This window comes from Eumetopias jubatus, unplaced genomic scaffold, assembly GCF_037043125.1.
Source record: "Eumetopias jubatus isolate StellerSeaLion01/CBP00866 unplaced genomic scaffold, mEumJub1_p1.0 scaffold_2, whole genome shotgun sequence".
Lineage (NCBI taxonomy): Eukaryota > Metazoa > Chordata > Mammalia > Carnivora > Otariidae > Eumetopias > Eumetopias jubatus.
Genome location: NW_028274808.1, coordinates 105,944,203 through 105,964,032, shown reverse-complemented (window position 1 = coordinate 105,964,032; position 19,830 = coordinate 105,944,203). Strand labels below are relative to the sequence as shown.

Genomic DNA, 19,830 nt, shown 5'->3' with positions numbered 1-19,830 from the left:
TAACAAAAATGGAGAATTTAAGTCTTCATTATTTGTGAATAATTTTGTCTCATAAATTTTCATATATAGGTTAACTTCACCAGAACCTTACATTATAGTCAGGTTTTTATTACTATTATTATTATTTCCAATATTTTAAAATAATGTACTGAGGGAAAAAAAGAAATTAAATAATGAGGAAATCTTAGTAACTTCAAGAATTTAAGGCTATTGTCATAATCACCAAGAGGATTAATTTTGTAGTGCAGAAACTGAAACATTTTGTGTATATATATATATATATATATATAAATAACATTTTGACATATATATCAAAATCAATGTAAATGTAGTGAAACGTTTCTTACAAGTTTTCTAACATGGTAAAAGTATTTCTTAAGTAACATGCATGGGAATAACTAAAAAGAGGTTTTCGCTCCCCCCTTATGTTTTATTGTTTAAAACTAGAACAATTGATTTAAATTATTTCAGTCAATACTGAAATTGCTTTCTTATGTAAAACAATCCCCAATACATGCCAACTACTTTTCTTTTTAGAATAATTTAGAAGAAAACATTATTAGGCAGCTAGTTCAGTATTTTTAAAGGGCATGGTAATGTCATTCTCTAAGCCTGCCTGTCGGCAGTGGGAAGGCAAGCGTTGTGTTGCTTTGTGGTTTTTTTGTTTTGTTTTGTTTTGTTTTGTTTTTCTTAAAAACCTTGAAAACAGATGCGAATAAATAGCATTTCCCCTGGAAGCAAAATCAATCTCTGAGAACTTCACAGGATGCGTGCTGCTGGCCAACAGCACGGCACGTTTAAAAACTCTGCTGAGTGAGTTGGAGGTCGTCCTGATAACACCGCCCCCGCGGCGAAGGATTTGGCACTCAAACTGTAGATTTCCCTGCCAGAGCCTATTCCTGTTTGACACTTTCATTTGACCCACTCATGGTTTCTTCTCTCCACGGTTTAAAACCAGGATCAAGTATATCTCTTTAATAATGTCACATTCCAAAGAGTGACTCCGATGAGAGGACTGTTGAAGGGCTTAGTTATTCACATAAGGACCATCACGCAGGGAGATAATAAATAATGTAGTACAGAGGTGCTGCCGTCGGGGCACCAAGGATTAATTCAAACAGCTGTCACAGAATTTCATAGGAAGTTTGAAGTGGATATACGTGATTCCATTTCTGATTTACAAATATTCTCATATTGTCAGCTATTCTCACACAATCATACATTAAACTTTGGATGCGCCTATGTTTTGGTAAATTAAGCATGTTCTGTGAGGTTTTCAAAATGGTTTCCATGTGATGTATCACACTGAATTAGCTCCACTAAGATCTATTTTAGCGGGCCAGTTGTTCTCTCCAGACCTCGCCAACCAGATCATTCTCACAGGAATTTTGTCAGTGACTTACTTCCAACAAGTGTGACTTCAGGAGTGGTTGACTCCTTTAAGTTCGCCCTCCTCTCTCTCATCCCTAGTCCCACCCACTCTCCCAAGTTGGTTCCGGCTGTTCTTGCCTCTACCATTCCCGTCTCGCCACAGATCAGCACATAACGTTCCTCTTGCGCAAGGTTTGGGGCCCTTTCCACCGCTACCGTTTCAGCCAGCACACTGCTTCCACCACACTGCTGGGGCGCTCCGCTCTCCCGCCACCTTGAGCGCTGCACCACCTGTGCACACTGCAGCCCAAGACCCACACAGTAGCAATGCCGAGCGCACTGGAGCTTACTGACTGACTGTGTTCTTCTGAACAGCTAGTCAAGACTGTGCTGAAGTCATGATATGTTATTTCGCCAGTCTCTTACCTCTGCGTTGCTGTTGGAGCCGTTCTAGGGGACGATGCACACTCCACCACTGTATTTGTCTTTTCAAGGAAACTTGACACTCTGCTTGTCTAGACAGCTTCTGAATATTGCGCTGTGGCTGATTCTCAAGCTGTACATACCACTTAACGACAGCCTGTCACTGGGTATGTTAGTTATCATTATCTCCTCCCTGCCTACCACCAACTCTGGAAAATGCCCAATAAATATTTGAGGAATGGTTACTGAGACTCACTTTTCTTCTAAAGAAAACAGAGTAGAAGTTTTGGCCTAAGAAGTTTAGGTTAGTTAGAACAGTTCTTTGGTTTTACAGAACTTTGTGACTGCCAAAGTTGGAGCAAGTTCGAGTTAACAGACATGCCATTTTACCTGGAATGACCGTTTCATGTGACATTTAGACACTGTAACTGCTTACCTAAGGTAACTTCCCAGAGGTTCACTGAAACCTTCCCTTGCTGGCTTTTTTCTTGGAGTCTTTTGGACATCTTTCTCCGTCTACCCAATCACATGATTTTATCAGACATGTTATGTAAGTGTGTTATGTAAAGTTATTCATAGTTGATGGTTGTTTTACTTTGTACTAATATGTATGTATGCAATAGAGTATGACTAATAAGCTATTTTCAGATGGGAGAAATTGCATTCAAAATATGTCCTTTTTGTTAACACATAATAATATTAAAAAGTCAGCCTCCAAAATATAGTAAAATTATCTCATTTTAATTTAAGCAGTGTTAATGAAATTCGGAGTCTTTGGATGTCTTATTATGAATTAGCATTATTGACAGGAATAATGAAGTTGATTAAAAAAATCAGCAGGCCTTTCTCTTCTTGGTGTGGATTTTCAAAAAAGCATACTTTATTTTCTTTCCTTTATTTTTTAACTTGTCATTAGCTCTGTTTAGTCCTAGGCATGATAATTGAATGGAAAGATAGAAACTTCAATTAAAAAGAAAACACAGCTCAGATTTCCTGTTTTGAACACCACCTGGTGCCTTTGAAATCCATTATATTTATATTATATTATATATTATATTATATATTATATTATATTATATTATATTATTTGAATTTGTTGGAAAATAAGGGTGGAGAGAAAAAAAACTAGGACCAAGAGGCAAAAATAAAGCAAAAAAAAAAAGATATCTGTACATTATGGCTAGAGTTATATTACTTTCAAATATCTTTTCATTATCTGCTGATGCCCTACATACATACATGTAGTATTTGCTAAAACTCAGCTTGCTGGCATTTTTTTTTTTTACTATTTGACTTTTTTTCCCCTAAAAGTTATACATTTGTTTACAGTTTTGACTCTGCTATGTATAGGTTGGATATAGCATTTTAAAATTTGCTATATAATTTTAAAGATACGAAGAGCTAACCAAAAATAAAAGTACATTTGTAAATGTACATTTTGTTCTTATATAAGTTTTAAGCACTAGTATGATAACCATAAAATTTGTAGATATTAGATTTCACCCAGTTTCAGCAGGCCTATATTAATTTCAATTCTAACTTGGAATGTGATGACATACATAAAAAATCCAGCAATAATTCTGTGGTTAAAAATATTGTATAGGTTCTGAGTTAATAGTTGCTTGGGTTAAACTATTTCCTGATAAGAATTTAGAGGTGTCTGGTGGTTGGTTGCTTGAATTTCTCTGAATAAATGACCTTGCAAGGTAAGATGGTTGAACCCATGGAAATCTAGAATTGTGTTTTAAAAAAAAAGAAACTTTAAACTCTTATAATGTGACATGTATTTACCCATATTAGTAATGGTTATGTGTTGCATCATTAGAAAGAATTTAAGAGGACTCATGCATCTAAAGTACCCCTGGGATTTGAGAAGTGTGGAATATGTGCTAATAGAAGCAATCAGTTTTGCTTGAATAAATTATATTTGCACACATTTCACAACCTTTATGATGGCAACTTGTTGCTCTTTGGGGATAATTACCCTCTGTTAAGGTTGACAAGTTCTTTTAGTTGACAGAAATAGACATCCACCCAACCCTTACAAAATGATATGAGTTGTTTGTCAACATGTCAGCCAAAGAGAGAGGTCAACTACAAATGCTTAATTCAATGTCTTCTCCATTTGAATAGATTTTAATTTTCATTTCTGGGAGGAAAAAAAATTGCTTAAGTTAGAACAACACATATTGAAAAAAAAAAAAGGAAAAAGATCACCTAACGCCATCCCTTAAAATATTTTATACTACTACCTCTGCTCAGATTTTCATGGTCATAATGGTAAATCTACATCTACTATAATGCAATAATATAGAATAAAGGCAAGAAGATATATACATCTCCTTATATGTGTCTGTTGTCTGCACGTTTCAAAGGTTGCCTGAAAATATGCAAACTGGAGAGTTAAAAGTGTTCTTTTCAAATCAGGAATCCGTGTTGTCTACGCATTTCTTCGGTGGACTTAGGTAACTGGGCTTTGCTCTTGCAGTTGTCATCCTCCATTCTGTCATGTGTTTTTCAGCATACAAATATACAGATATTCCTAATATCTTCCATCCTAAAAATAATTACAAAAATAACAACAAAACCAACTCTCTTGACTCCATGTCCCTCTTTGTTTATTGCATAAGAGAATGCATTACTCTTTTCCATTTCTCTGTTCTTCACAGAGACATTTGGTACAAAAGTATTTGTAATATCATTTTAATCCATTCCAGTAGGGCTCTCATCCCATAATTCCATTGAAACTGATCTTGCCAATGTCTCCAGTGACCTAAATGTTGCCTAGTGCAGGCTTTGTTATTTCTAATCTTAAGGAACTTGATTGAACTCTCAATAGTATTGGCTAAAACTGGTATCTTCATTCTCTTATTACACTTTTCTTTTAGGTTCTGTGACACTATTTACCCTTGTTTTTTGCCTATCGCACCAGCCATTACTCAGGTTTGGCTTCCCTGCCTTAGTCTTTTTCATCTTTTCAAAAGCACTATTCTCCTTGTTCTTTAACATTACAAAACTGCTTTTCAGGATGTAGATCAACTATCATATCTTTTATTCATGTGCACATTAAAAATGGCATTCTGATTCATATATTGAAGATTTTAATAGTAGCTTCACATTTAGAAGCCATACTAGCTCAATTCTTAGAAAAAGCGCTCAAGTTTCAGAGTTTGACAAATTACAAACACCATTAGGATGATGATACGTGACTCTCAGATATTTCTAAAGAAAAGCCCAATGTTTGGAACCACAGTTTTCATTTAAGTAGCTTAAGAACAAAATATCAAAGTTCACATATGTTAGGTTTTGTAAGATATGTTTAGGTCAATAAATAATATATACTCTGCCACAAATCAAGTTCCTTGTCAGTCAACACATTTTTACTGAGTGCACCCACTGTACTAGGCATTGTGCTAGATGCTAAGTTTACCTTAGTGATTTAAAGACTTGGGGGCACCTGGCTGGCTCAGTCAGTACAGCATGAGACTCTTAGATTTCTCAGGGTTGTGAGGGCAAGCCCCACATTGGGCATGGAGCCTGCTTAAAGTAAATAAATAAAATCTTAAAAAAAAATAAAAAAGGACTCATGATCCCAGACCTCAAACTGGTATGGGAGACCGGCAATAAATTAGTAATTAATACTTCCAACTGGAAAAGGGTATAAAAGGGAAAGGAAGTCAATATTAGAAAAGATAGCAAAGGAATGTTGTACTAAATTTTGTTTGCTTATTTGTTTTAATTATGACATAAAAGGTTATTTCAACTGAGTTCAACAAATTCTGAGAAACTACTAAGAGACACTATGTTAGTTAATGAGAATGAAATGACAAAGAATATACATTACTTGATACCAAAGGAGTGTGTTGTCTAGTACTCATAACTACTAAAATGGTTGTTGATGCTCTTGGATTTTCCTAAATAAATGCTTAGCTCATTTATTTAGTCTGAAATGTAATTCTGAATATGCTACAAGCTGAATTTTTATTGGTAATGTAATTTACCTAGACCAATGTTTTCAAATGCTTTCAGTATAAAGACCTATATTCAGAATTAATATATATCAAAAGTTTTCACATGAAGTCATTTATATTTTCCATCATTTATGTCAGAAAAATAGTTCATAGTTACTATGAATTTGGTAACTCTTTAAAATAAGTGTGCATTTACTCAGAAGAGAATTTCTATGCATTTTAAATATGGCCATATATGTATTTATGATGTGCATTATTTAGTCAAAATAATTCATACATTTAGGAAAGGATTCCTTACAAAGTATCAGCTAAATACAGAGTTGGAGCTACTGCTATACTTGAATTATCACCACACTTTTCCATTGCCTCCTGCTAAGATATAAGGGAAAACTCAATGCCATACATCTGTATAGTGTTTAAAAATGAATAGAGGAGAGTTTGAATAGGTAGAGCACAGAGGACTTTTGGGCAATGGAACTATTATTTACGATACTAAATTAGTGGCTATATTAATAATAGGGAAGGTTGGGTGGGGGAGGGACTTAGGAGTAATTTGGGGACTCTGTATTTTCTGCTCAATTTTGCTATGAACTTAAGACTTCTCTAAAAAAAGTCTATCAAAAAATAAACAAGTGGGCGCCTGGGTGGCTCAGACAGCTAGGTGTTTGTGTTCCCCTCAGGTCATGATCCCAGGGTCTGGGATGGAGCCCCAGGTCCAGCTCTCTGCTCAGCGGGGAGCCCGCTTCTCCCCCTCCCTCTGCTCGCTTCTCTGCTTGTTCTCTCTCTCTGTCAAATACATAAATAAAATCTTTAAAAATATAAAATAAATAAAAAATAAAGTAAATGTAGAAGAGAAAACATCTACTTATGTGTGTGCATACATTCACATACATATGTTAAATGAGATTAATAATTGTATATAAGTGTATATATATATATGTATGTATGTATGTATGTATGTATATATATATATATGGACAACATATGAACCGGCCTATGCACCTGCAATTTATGGACACTGTATATACATATATTTTCAGTCTTCAAAGCATCTTTTGAGATAAATATCTTTGTCATTTTAGAGACATGCAATCTAAATACTTAGAATGTTTAAGTGTTTTCCAAAGTTCACACAGTTCTAAGGACCACAGCAAGGACAGCCATAATTTGTTTTGTTGACCATTATTTATAATAATATTATTACCTTTCTTTTCAATACAACTGAAATTTAGGAAATGAAAGTGGAATGTGATATGTGTCAAAGGTTTGCTTGAATTTAAAAAGGAACAGCGTTAAATTAATGTCACACTAATGATGTACTAGCATTGCTGACAAGAGATGTGGCTACTCAATAATTCAGGCAAAATATTTTAAATACAGGGGAAGTGAATTCTCAAATTAAAAATAAAAAAATGCTCAGTTTCAACACCACCAACACCATTTATCAAATCATGTCAGTGCCCAGAATCTCATGACTTGAGAAAATATGAGAAAACATCATTTCTTAGTGCTAAATTGAGATTTCACGCAAGCCACACACACTGAAAGTACTTACATCTCAAGATAGAGTTCATATTTCCACATCTTGCTGGTCTTATTGTTTAATTAATTTAAAAAAGCTCTCCCTCAAACCAATAAATAAGTTGCCAACATAAATATTAAAATATAATTTGTAAATTTGAATACATTGTTTTTTTAAATACATTGATTTTTTCATTTCCTAAATTATGCAAATATCCCCCAAAGTGGTCAGTTTGCACGTCAATGCATTTTTCAAATTGAAAAAAAAATTAGCTGACCCAGTGCAGTAGCCCAAAACACTTGATGGCACCTGCCAAGATTGAGGAAGAAGCAAGTGATTCACCTTGGGAGGTATCCTAACGTTTGACTTCTTTCATTAGTTATTGAATACTTAAAACTTCCATATGGTGCAGGTCCCTAAAAGAATTTGTTTATAGGGATTTAGAAGGTAAAATTTAGACAGTCATATGATTGTATAATCATGAGGAAAATTCCAATTTAATACTGAGAAGTGTGTGATTTTTTGTATGATGGATTTGTAATTTTCTACATAATTGATAGGAATTTGCAGGTATTACTGTTTTATTCAGTGTGGATAGTTCCTCCCAGAAGACAGGTTTGATTGAAAGATGGCAGTGAAAAAAAACAAAACCTCCTCTATATCCAGAGAAATTCAGGAGATGGGAGTGTGTGAATTCTCTGGTAATCTGATCTGTCATTAAACCTCAGTTACTTCCATACACTCACTCATACTGTCTTTTCTCTCTGGCCATGCCAGGCACCTTCTGTCTCCAGATTACAATGTCTGGGCTCCCAAAAGGCATTCTCTGCCATAACAAAAGTACCCAAGTATCTCAGCCCACTGTGCAGGTCACATTCTCAAGCATGCTTTCCCCTGCAAGAACTTCCTCTCAGGAACTACTCCCATATGTCTAGTATAAAGCACCAATGATAAGTCTTTATTACTTTACTTAATTATTCTCATTTAGTCTGATTGAGACCTTAAAATTTTACTTGTTTTTCCAAATTAAAATAATATCAGAATACATCCTGTCTTCAAGAAATCTTTAAATTATTAATGTTGCAAGTAATCTTCTTGACTCTGTTCCAGGTTAATACACTATTGGCTATACATATTTACTCTACAGGTAAACAAATACTGATGAGAGATAAATGAATAAATATTTATAAGTCTTTTTTTTATTGAAATGAAATGGAGAATTATACTGATCACCAGGAAAATAATAGGACCTAAAACTTGCTTGTCTTCTATGAGATATTTAGGCGGGGAATTAGAGGGGGAGACAAACCATGAGAGACTATGGACTCTGAGAAACAAACTGAGGGTTCTAGAGGGGAGGGCGGTGGGGGGATGGGTTAGCCTGGTGATGGGTATTGAAGAGGGCACGTTCTGCATGGAGCACTGGGTGTTATGCACAATGAATCATGGAACACTACATCAAAAACTAATGATGTAATGTATGGTGATTAACATAACATAAAAAATTAAAAATTAAAAGATACACATTTACACTATTTAAGAAAAATAGGATACAATTTTAGTTAAGTGCTAGAATAATTTTTTTTTTTTTAAATCTACTTTGAATCCATCCTAGGAAATCTATACCTGTAGACTTATTTAAGGAATAAAGTTTGGCAACCATTGAAACCAATAAATCAGAGCAGAAACTTTAAATTCAAATATCAAACATACCTTTATTACTTTTGCAACTTTTGGTGGTTATGAGTTTTCATAGGGCTGGTGAACATCTACTTTAATAACACTGAGTAATCATAATGGGAATTTTGTTTCCATGTGGTCCATTTTAACAGAAACCAACTTATTGCACTAGGATCTATTATAGCATGATTTTTTTTTTTTTTTGGAGTGTAATATTAAAGAGGGACTTAATTTGTATTGCTGAATGTCATTTGTAGCATTGCTTTCATAATTTATTTGGCATACATTTATATTCTGGCAACTCTTATTTTTTATGGATAGTTGAGATGTACACAACATCCCTCCCCCTTTCTAATAACCTTGCTACCTTTCATGAACCTGTATCTTACAAGAAACATGCTTTGCCTTTTTCCACAGGTGAAGCTTATAACCTAACTTAACCAATCAACCCAGTATACCCCTCTTATCAAATGAGTTCACTAAAGGTAACTCTCAGTATTCCGAATTCTAGAAATCTGGTTTTCTCTCTTCTTCTCTACCATGTAATGTGTAGGTATGAAGTCTAGGACAGCTATAATCATTTGCTACCAAGCAGAAAGTGAATCTGAGAGGGACAAAGCCAAGAAAATCGCAGGGAAATCCATCTAGGCCCTAATCCTATTTAATGTTAAACCCAGTTTAACTCTTGGCATTGTCACATGAGATAGTGATTTTCTTGTAATCACTTACCAGTTTGAGTGGGGCCTGCACTTACTTTCAGATGAAGTGTATAATGGATAAGAAATTTGTTACCAAGAGTGGGGTTACAAGTAACAGGCCAGAATTCTTTAAAAGTGAGGAAAGTGAGAAAGACCACTCTCTCACATGAGAAGTTGAAAATCTTTCTTTTACAATTTGCAGAATGGTTGGTTAAAGTGGAGTTACTGTAATTTGGGCCTCAGGGCATGTGCTACCAAGACAGCCTTAGGCAACTGAAGGGGGAAAAAAGGATAATTGATTCTATAGTCTAAAAAGAACAATCTTGCTTTATCGTCTACTTCTCAAACTAAATAGAAAAGAAACCTTGGCCAAGTGACTCTTCTGTCTTTAGTCTGCAATACAAGTATACTAAATTTAATTTTCAAGGACCCCCATGACTGGAAAAGCTGAATTACCCACAACAAACCAAATAGAAGGCTATCGAAAGCAGAGATGAGAGACACGGTGGGAGAAAACGGAGGAATGGGAAATCTATGGCCTTATTCTAGCATATTTTTCAAGCACTGCCTCCTGAAAAAAGTATAAACACTCGCATTATGGAAATGAAATCAAAATGAAGGTTGAGAAAAAGAGATAAATAAAATACTCACCCACTACAGTCCATTCTTTCTATTGGCTTCAATAAAGATATTACCTATATACCTATATATCCACATACACTTTAGTATACACAAATATCCAAAATAGGACTCATACAGATGAACGTTTCCCAATTAAAGTTGGAAGCAGCACTATATTTATAACAGTATTTTTGACAGGCCTTTCATAAGACTATCCATCTGATTTTCAAATTACTTAAGGTTAGTGTGTTAAGTCCTTTCTGTGTGTAACTAGCTGACATTCTTTTTATAGATAGAAATCAAGTAAGCATTGTTTTTCAAAATGATTTGCAGGTTAAACAACATTTTTCCAAGATGGTGTGGATACCAAACTTTTAACAAGCCTCATTAAAATAATTTTTAATAAACATAGCAAAAAAGACTAAGTCTGATTTCCTTTTACAGTAAATATTTAATTTTTTTATTTCTAGTTTACAAGTGTTTAAAATGGACAAGATGATTTTTACCTCTTCAGTAACACTTTTATATTAATTCATGGTATTTTGATTCAATATATGGTAATAAATCTCCACACATTACCCATTAGTATTTTTTTTAATGGGGATGTAATATTAACAACCACTACCTATAAAACACATCATTATTTTGGTGCTTTTACAAATCTTTTCTCCAGTTGTAAGTTCTAAAAAAAAAAAAAAATTAAATTCTAAGAATTAGAGAACACTGAAAACGTAATGAAGTTGAATTCCACCTTTATAATATTTCCATGTTGTCCTAAAAGAGAACATTAAAAAATGTGACGTTGCTATACCAGACCACCTTGCTAATGTTATAAAAGATTGGCAGGAGCAAGAAATTGTGTCACTGATAATGCGGATTTTTTTAGTTATTATCTACAAATCATTAGGAAATCATTGTTCAAAATAACAAAACAAAATGTGGTGATCCCTGAACCATTTGATGATTCTTAGTCTGTATCATTTTGTTTCCGTTCATAATCATCTTCCCCTCAAATGCCTTTAAAAAAATACATTACACAGTACAATAATAGAAATCAAAGACAGCACAAACTATCTTCAAGAACAGAAAAATCTGCAGCACACAAAGATATCTTATAGTAAAGAGCAGACTTCTTTGGGGACAGTCATCAACTAGCTTGTAATTCATTATGAAGATTTCTCTTTCCTTTTATGGGGAGAGTCTACTCTATTTGAAGTTGCCACACCATTTTCTGTTCCTTTTCTAGAAGACCTCCCTTTAGTCCGTTTCTTCTTCACACTTGGGGCCTGAAGAGCAGTGTCTTCTTCCATCCACCTTTGAAGCTGGACATTAAATAAATTCCATGTTATGTATGCTTGGATGGTGCAACTGGATGACAAAACAGCAATTTTAGCTGCCAACACGTTTACGTTTCCAGTAATGGCATCCGGATTCTGATTCTGCGCTCCGGCCAGGTGAAAGCCCACAGTCACTACTGAAACAATTAAAGTCACAAGTCGACCCAAAATAAACACAACTGCCCACAGAGAAAACTCTTTCTGGTACTTTTCATCACTAAAATAAAACAGGTCACAAATGTGGGAAAGTAATTCAACAAAGTAGTGCATCATCAAAAGAACAAGTCCCAGATGATTCAAGTACAAGAGGTAAGCTCCAGCAATGTGAAAGAGGTGAAGACCGATGTAGACAAGTTGACGAGGGATATCTTGCTTTTTGGTTCTCTGGAAATAGAGTTCGGGAAAGGCATGAAACCAGTAAGCCAATTGTGATATGTAGAAAAACTTCATTTGAAATGTCATCATATTATGGGGATGAGCCCTCCATAAGAGAGTTGGGTCTGACAGACAGTTTTCAGAAATTAGAATGAATGTGCCCCAAATACAAGAAACAAGGTAGAATACACTAAACTGGCCAGATTCATTAAATTTGCTTTGTTTCGCTTTGGGGAACTGCATTCGCCTGTTAATTTTATCCAACACATACTCCTGAATTGTGGCGTGAATGATGATTGCCACTAGCATGTAGAAGAAAACCGTGGCCAAATCTTTGATGCCATAATAGTAAAGGAACTTTGATTCTGTGGCTCGTTCTTCTGCTGCAGGAAAGGTAACACTGTGCTGAAGAGTAATAAAAACGATAGACGCTTCAGCTGTTCCCTCGAACATAAGCCCCAGCACGAAGAACATCCCCACACAGGCGACGAGGTCCGCATGATTCTGCAGGATGAATTCGTGACTCAGGACTGGGGGGTTCTTGGTGCTCTTCTTACGAAACGCCATGGTAGCGCTTCCCAGATACTCACCGACGACCCGCAGCTGCCTCCCCCTGGCTGCTCCTCACAGCGCCGCCGCCGCCGCCGCAGCTCCGGGGGCTTCACTTCCCATCCCGGAGCCAGTCCCGGGTCGCCGCGGCCGCCCAGAAAAATATAAATCAAAGGCAAGGGCCGAGCAGGACTGAGCATGCGCACCAGGGGGACGGCGGAGGCAGGGAAGGAAATCGAGTGCCGCGCCCCTGCCCGGCGCCAGGCTCGGGGTTGCGAGCGTTGATCTTCCACGTTGATCGTCGCCTCTTGAAATCCACTGGCACCGTCAAGATGCTCCTGAATTATTTTTCAGTGGCATCTTCGTCAGTAATCATGACAAAGCAGGATAGAACTCTGGTTATTCTTCATCAGCATGATTATGAAAACAGCATCAAATAATAATGATGATAGAAGCAAACTCTCATAGCGCTTAGCATTTACAGGTGCTGTTCGGAACACTTTGCTTCTATTTATAAATGTGTCCTTTCTGGAAAACCCAATGAGGTAAATACGGAGTGATAATTTTTTTTTTTATTTTTTATTTCTTTGTTTTTTTTTTACAGATGAGAAACTAAGGTACAGAGAGGTTAAGTAATATGCCCAAGATCACACAGCTGGTAAATGTGGGAACCAAGATTTGAATCGTCTGGATCCAGAGCATGTGCTCTTCACTGTTGTACTGTATTGCCTCATTGTAAATCCTTAACACGTGGAAATATTTCATTACAGCAACAACAAGACATTATTAAAAAAATAGTTGCCGTGTTAGCAATAATAATAATTGTGGCATTAATTGTACTTATATTTTTAAAGGTTGAGTGGTGGTTAGACGGGGACAAGTATATGTCAGTTCATAGGAAGATGTTTTGGTTATAAAGCCCAAAACTGATTTTCCTTGCTCTAGCAGATAATATCCTCGTGTTTCATTTTTATGATTGTTCCCTATAAATTTGCTAAAATACGCATTGAAAAACAGCTTCTTTTGTAAATGCTAATGCCTTGCTCTATTCGAATTTCATGTCAGTCTTCAAATTTCTCTTTGGATCCAGAGCAGTTTTCTTGTTTCTTCTGGGTCCCGTGTGATCATAATCATTACTGATAGTTAAAGTTTGAAGTTTGGAATATACATTTCAAAAGAAAAGTGCTACATGATTTAAAGAATAAAGCGCAATTAAATTTAGAATGGCCAATTGCCTTTTATCACTTTCTCTGCGTGCTGTGCACTAACAAAAGATGCAGTCCAACTGGTGTAATTACTTCTAAGACATTGAACAAAATACTCCGGTCAATGTGTGCCTACATTTCCTAGGACAGCCAAATAATTGCTGATGGAATTTGTTGTGGACAATGTTCCTGAGTTAGGGAAAGTACTACATATTTTACCATAGTAAGACTTTTCTATTTGGTTTTCCTAGCTGTTACTCAGCTGTTGGCTCTGACAGCTTAATTAGAGTGCTATTTGGTGTTAACTAAATCAGTGAAGAAGTTACAAATAGGGGTGCAAAAATTAGGGCATCAAGAAATGAAAAAAAAAATCAAACTTGTTAAAAGTAGTTAGGAGGGGAACAAAGAGAAAAGCAGTGCCTTGTGGGAATTATCAAGAGTTTATTCAGGAAAATACATATCTACCTTTTTGAAACTAATCATTTTAAATAGAGAATTCATCAGTCTTTCTATAGGAATACACAATGGCTGTGATCCTTTTGTGGCATACTAACTAAATATAAAAAACACTTGTGCAATTTCTGAGCTGAACTTCTGTTTATATCTCTTTGGCATTATTTTTGACAGGCTTTCCAACTTATGCAAATGTGATAGATGTTGCCCTCAGAAAAACTCCATATCAAAGTGAAGAGCACAAGTGCTTATGCACAGATATGAAATGTTATTTTATTACTAAAAGGGAGAAAGACCATTATGAGTTAGTCTAAAATTGTCCCTTAACTTTAAAAAATCTTCCCACTCTGCTCTTTCCTTGGTTTTTAAGTAGAGAAACTTTTTTAGCCATATATCTTTCCTTTCTTTGAGTTTGTAACACCAAATGATATTCTGTAGTTTAAATTGTCAATTTAAGCTTTGCATTAAATATAGTCCAAGGGCAGGGCTTGAGTTTTAGATTTCACATTAATATCTTTATAAAACTATAAAAATGTCAGACTTCTGAAATTATTGGAATCTGTAAGGGTATTGTAGTAATATATAACATGATGTTTGTTTCTGGTAGTTTTATTGGCACTTTTATTTGACAAAGAATAAAGTGTATATAACAAAATTTTCAAAAATGTTGGTATCAGTCTATTGGTTATATAATTTCATGTATTTGGAGAGTGGGTTTTCCTCCTTTATGCAGAACCGTGTGCATATGGTAGATAATTATTAAATTCAAATGGAGACTTCTGCTTTCAGTCATGAGGGAATAACTGATTGAACTTAACACTCCTGTAAATAATTGGCAAACTGGACAAATTATATGAAATAACTTGTTTTCATATATTGGAAAACATAAGACCATAATCACTGACAGAAAACAGACAAGTGAGGTGAGCCCCATAATTGCCCTGATTATCTGCCTGGAAGCATTTTCCAGTCCACTGTGCAGGTGTCACCAGCTAGACCCCAAGGCCTTACTTTCACTGTCCACCTGCTTGTACTCACCAACCTATGTCCCACATTTTTCCTTAAGCTCTTCTTTCTACCCTATCTCTTAACTCAGGCAAATGGAAACTGAAACCATCCCTTGAGTGATAGCGAGTGCCCTGACAGGACCTCCAGTCAGCCCAGACCACAGAGACCAGTTTGAGTGTCATCCCCAACTTGCGCCTATGCACATGGAGTGATCTCCAGAATGATCAACACCTACCTTTACCTCATTATAATACTAAAATATCCACCCATGGAGGAGTACAAGCCTCATTTACATAACATCCAATGTATGTATAGGCATGTTTCCTTAAGGTGCATGTGTGACCTTAGGTCCACCTTGACATCTAAAGACAAGGCTTCCCTATCTAAATATTATTCATCCTAATCCTAAATAAAAGGAACCCATCCACCTTCGCTCAGGGAGTCACAGCTTTGGAAGCCATTCCCTTGATCTCCTTATTTGTTGCAAATAAAAGTTTTCTTTGTGAGTCAACTCAGCCTGGTGCAGTTTCTGACTCACCAAGGAGCAAACACATTGGTTCAGTTACACAGGGAGGGGAAACCTAAGAAGAGCCTGGAAACCTTGCTGAATTGAGGAGAGACAGGAGTTAGGAGATGCTGAAGCCACTGTTATTTGCTAGGCATAATAACTGCAGAGAAAGTTAGGTGATTAACATGCTTCAGAAATTTGCAGAAGTGTTCTCTAGACACTGGTTAAAATACATGAGACCAACCAAAGAACGATGGAGGAAATGTAAAAGTTTCCAAAAATCCCGATAGGACTAGGAGACTTTCAAATTTGGAACAGTTAGAAATTAGAATTCCCTGGGAATACTCGTGAAACTCTACTTTTAGTAGAGAATCAAGAAAAGTAAGTCTACGCTTGCAGTAGGGAAAAAGCTAATTCACATTTGTCCACATAAAGTTTTCAAGAAACTTTAAAGGATCAACGTGCCCTGCGAGGAACTTTACTGTCTGCCAGAAAAATCCAGCCCTCAACAATGTGAAATTCACATTGTCCAGCGTCTAATAAAAATTATGAGGCAAAGGCTGGGTTCAGCTGAAACTATCAGAATGCCTATATGTGGCCTCTCCACATGGTATTGTCATAGAGCAGTGACTTTAGGCCCTAAGAATGAGTTTTCTTGTGAAACACACAGAAATTTTATGGCCCTTTGTGACCTAGCATTGGAAGTTATGTCCTATCACTTTTCTTGTCAAAGTGGGCACAAAACTTTCAGGTTCAAGATGGGGCAGGTATAAGGGGAGGGTGGGGAGCATAGACATCCCCTCCATAAGAAGTTACCATAGTATTTGTAGGTAATTTTTAGGTAGCCACATTCTTTCCTTTGATGAGAAAAGTTTCCTTTCACATGAAATATACACCATTTCTTCCAGATGCAAACAGAAGTCTCACCCGGATAGAGCAACAGTCTCAAGTTTTATTAGGTAGGAACTTGAAAGCTAAATTAGATCCAGGCACTGAAGGGCTCCCTGGGCTCTTCTCTTTGTTGCATTTATTCCTGACCTGAAGACATGTGAACTAAAGAAGTTTCTGATTCCCATACATCAGGCATAGGAAAAATGCAATAATCACTTCCATTCAAGAAGTGGGCAAGTGGGATACACACCGCATTCAATGTTCAAGAGTAGTTATGAGATCTATCCCTAAATTCCCTAAATCTTTGACGTGAACCCAGTCTTCCTCCCTGGGAAGTGGTGGAAGATTATATATATTTCCATATATATGCCTGCCCTTCAAAAACATAGATTTCAGGTTGATATTTTTGTTAGTTTGCATATTTTAAAAGATAAAAGACCCTAGAAGCTAAGTAATGTTAATTTCTTCATGTTAATTTTTGTCTTTGTGATATAATTGTCGATTATACTATTAATTACAGAGTATCAACTATACTATGGTACTTCAAAGAATTATCATCCCATCAACAACTCTTCAGTAGAACCATGAGAGGAATGGAAGGATCAGTGTATGAGTAACCATTAGAGAGAATTGCCACATATTTGGGCAAAGTATCTTTTAAAATGTTATATTGATTTTGTAATGAGAAACATTTGATTAAAAAGTAGAAAGCCCCACTATAACTTGGGTACTATATCTTAAATCAATACAAATAATTAGTTCTTTTTATTAGGTATGCAATATAACATTTTGATGTCAGTATTTTATAACTTATCACTTACATAAATAGCTTAGCTAAAAGCATCTTTTCAATTACTTATGTCTTTTTGAAATGTAATTTTCCAAAAGAGGTTAACTGATATTGATTGTGAGTTTTGATAACATATAAAGTACATTAGGAACTTTATGATATAGACAGTGTCAATGGCTCAGTCTGTTAAGCATCTGACTCTTGATTTCAGCTTAGGTCATGATCTCAGGGTACTGAGATCAAGCCCTATGTAGGGCTCCACGCTGGGCATGGAGCCTGCTTAAGATTCTCTCCCCCACCCCCCCAGCCCTCCTGTGCTCTCTCTTTCAAACAAATAAACAAGCAAATAAATAAATAAAATATATAATATAGATAATGCCTCATCTCGTATATTTTTCTATCTCACAATGAAAAAATATATTTTATACCTCTATACTACAAACCTTCTAATCATGCAAATTTGGATAACTCAAGTAAATGAAATAAACATTCAAATGCTAGAATTCAATGACATTTAAAGAAGCAATATGTTGGAAAAGAACTGCTTCAAGAAATCAGACCCAAGTCACTTTAAATCAATGTTTGTAATTGGCATATAATAAATAGTCATAATTAACTGAAATCACTAAATTCTTAGCTACATTAAGCAAAGCATAATACAGTTTAACTTGTGCATGAAATTACAGCCTCCTGAGATTTGACTGATTCAGTCTTAAGTAATTCAATTAAAGAGATTTTTATTATATTTAAGTCATTTTTATAACTGATAAGATGTGAAAAAGGCTTTAGAAAAACACATTCTGGTATATGATTGGATATTGAACAGATAAGGAAAAACCTCAAGATTTAGCATTTCTAAATTCTAAAATGTCTTTTTGCAAATGTATTGGTTACCTAGAGAGTAAAACTAATATGAAGGTTTGTCTAAAGATAAACTCCTGAAACAGATTAATAAGGGCATTCTCTCATTAAAATAGAATAATTGATAAAAATTAAAATAAATATGTAGTAATTAGTTTTGTCAAGTGCCACCTTCATTGAGCGAAATAACTTTGAACTCACCTGAATGGAGCTAACAGGGAGATTTAGAGGTCACAAACATTATATATATAATTTGCAGATAGCTGGTGAAAAACTGCTAGGCAGAGAAGTTGGATAAGACAATGAAGCACAGTGTGGATAGCTACCTAGACAGGGTGGGCAGCGGGCAGGGAAAACCTCTTGGTTAGGATGCATTTGCCTAGAAATTTGCAAGAAGTTAGAGAAAAGCACGCATGTATCTGGACAACGTCCTATGACATAGCAAGTCCAAATGCTTTGAGACAAATGCAAAAATGACTGTTCCGTGAACAGCAGAGGCCAGAATGACAAGAGTGGAGTAAAAGAGATGACAGAAGTAAAAGGGCTCAGTAGGGGGCATACCATGTCATGTCTTACAGACCATGGTAAGGACTTGGAAATTTGGTCTCACATTGATAGGAAGACTATTTGAGGATTGTTTTAAAGGGGCAGTTTGCCTTCTACGTGAAATAACTATTTGTGGAAGGGACAAAATTACAAAAATGTCACGGCAATTTGTAAACATTATCACTGAACTAGTGTATTTCATGACTTTTTTCTTTTCCCTTTTTTTAATACTTAAATTTGGGTGTTGCCTATGAAGTTAATTAAATTGACGAGGGATATTCCTGTGATCTTAGTATTCCCATGATCCTATTTTTTAACTCATTTGGTTATTTAATGCATACAACATGGAATATAATAGAAAACCCACCTAATAGGGTTTTCTACATTTAGAAAATAATGCTGCTATGATTATATCTATTTTTTTGGTAGGAATGTTCAATTCACCTGTAGGCATTTGCTAGATGACTTCTTCAAAAAACCTACTTCTTCCTGATAGAATCAATCCCTCTCCAATGATTTCTATGGAGTCTCCAAAATTTCTTCACTCTCTAGGGGTTTGTATTTAAAATGAACTTAAAAGTTATAAGTGACGTGAAAAGTAAATCATCATTTTAGCATTATCGTTGCAATTCTATTTTGATGCTAATATAGATGGAAAATTCTGTAGTCTCTTAACTGTTTATAAACTTTCTGACCAGAGTTAATCAAACTTCAATAAACCAACCACCCATACAGATAAATATTGTTTCACTATTCATTGTAAATGTCATTTTCTATTTCTGCAGGAAAGAAATGATTCTTAGAGGGGCACCTGGGTGGCTCAAGTCATGATCCCAGAGTCCTGGGATGGAGCCCTGTGGTGGGCTCCCTGCTTAGCAGGGAGCCTGCCACTCCCCTGCTTATGCTCTGTCAAATAAATAAATAAAAATCTTGAAAAAAAGAAAAAGAAAGAAATGATTCTTAGAGTTACTTAAAGCATTGACAGATTCTCCTTCAGATTTTGTGATGTTGACCTAAGTGT

At 35.6% G+C, this 19,830-nt stretch overlaps 1 protein-coding gene across 1 annotated transcript; it reads right to left on the bottom strand.

Moving 5' to 3' along the window:
- Positions 1 to 11,452: 11,452 nt before the first annotated feature.
- On the bottom strand, positions 11,453 to 12,747 carry TRAM1L1 (translocation associated membrane protein 1 like 1). Its single transcript, XM_028087385.2, has one exon. It carries the CDS (start codon positions 12,563 to 12,565, stop codon positions 11,453 to 11,455), a length of 1,113 nt encoding a protein of 370 aa, XP_027943186.1. The 5' UTR covers positions 12,566 to 12,747.
- Between the last annotated feature and the right edge of the window lie 7,083 nt (positions 12,748 to 19,830).

Excerpts from the sequence above, each read along its gene's own strand:
- TRAM1L1 (XM_028087385.2), bottom strand. The coding sequence starts at position 12,565 with ATGGCGTTTCGTAAGAAGAGCACCAAGAACCCCCCAGTCCTGAGTCAC.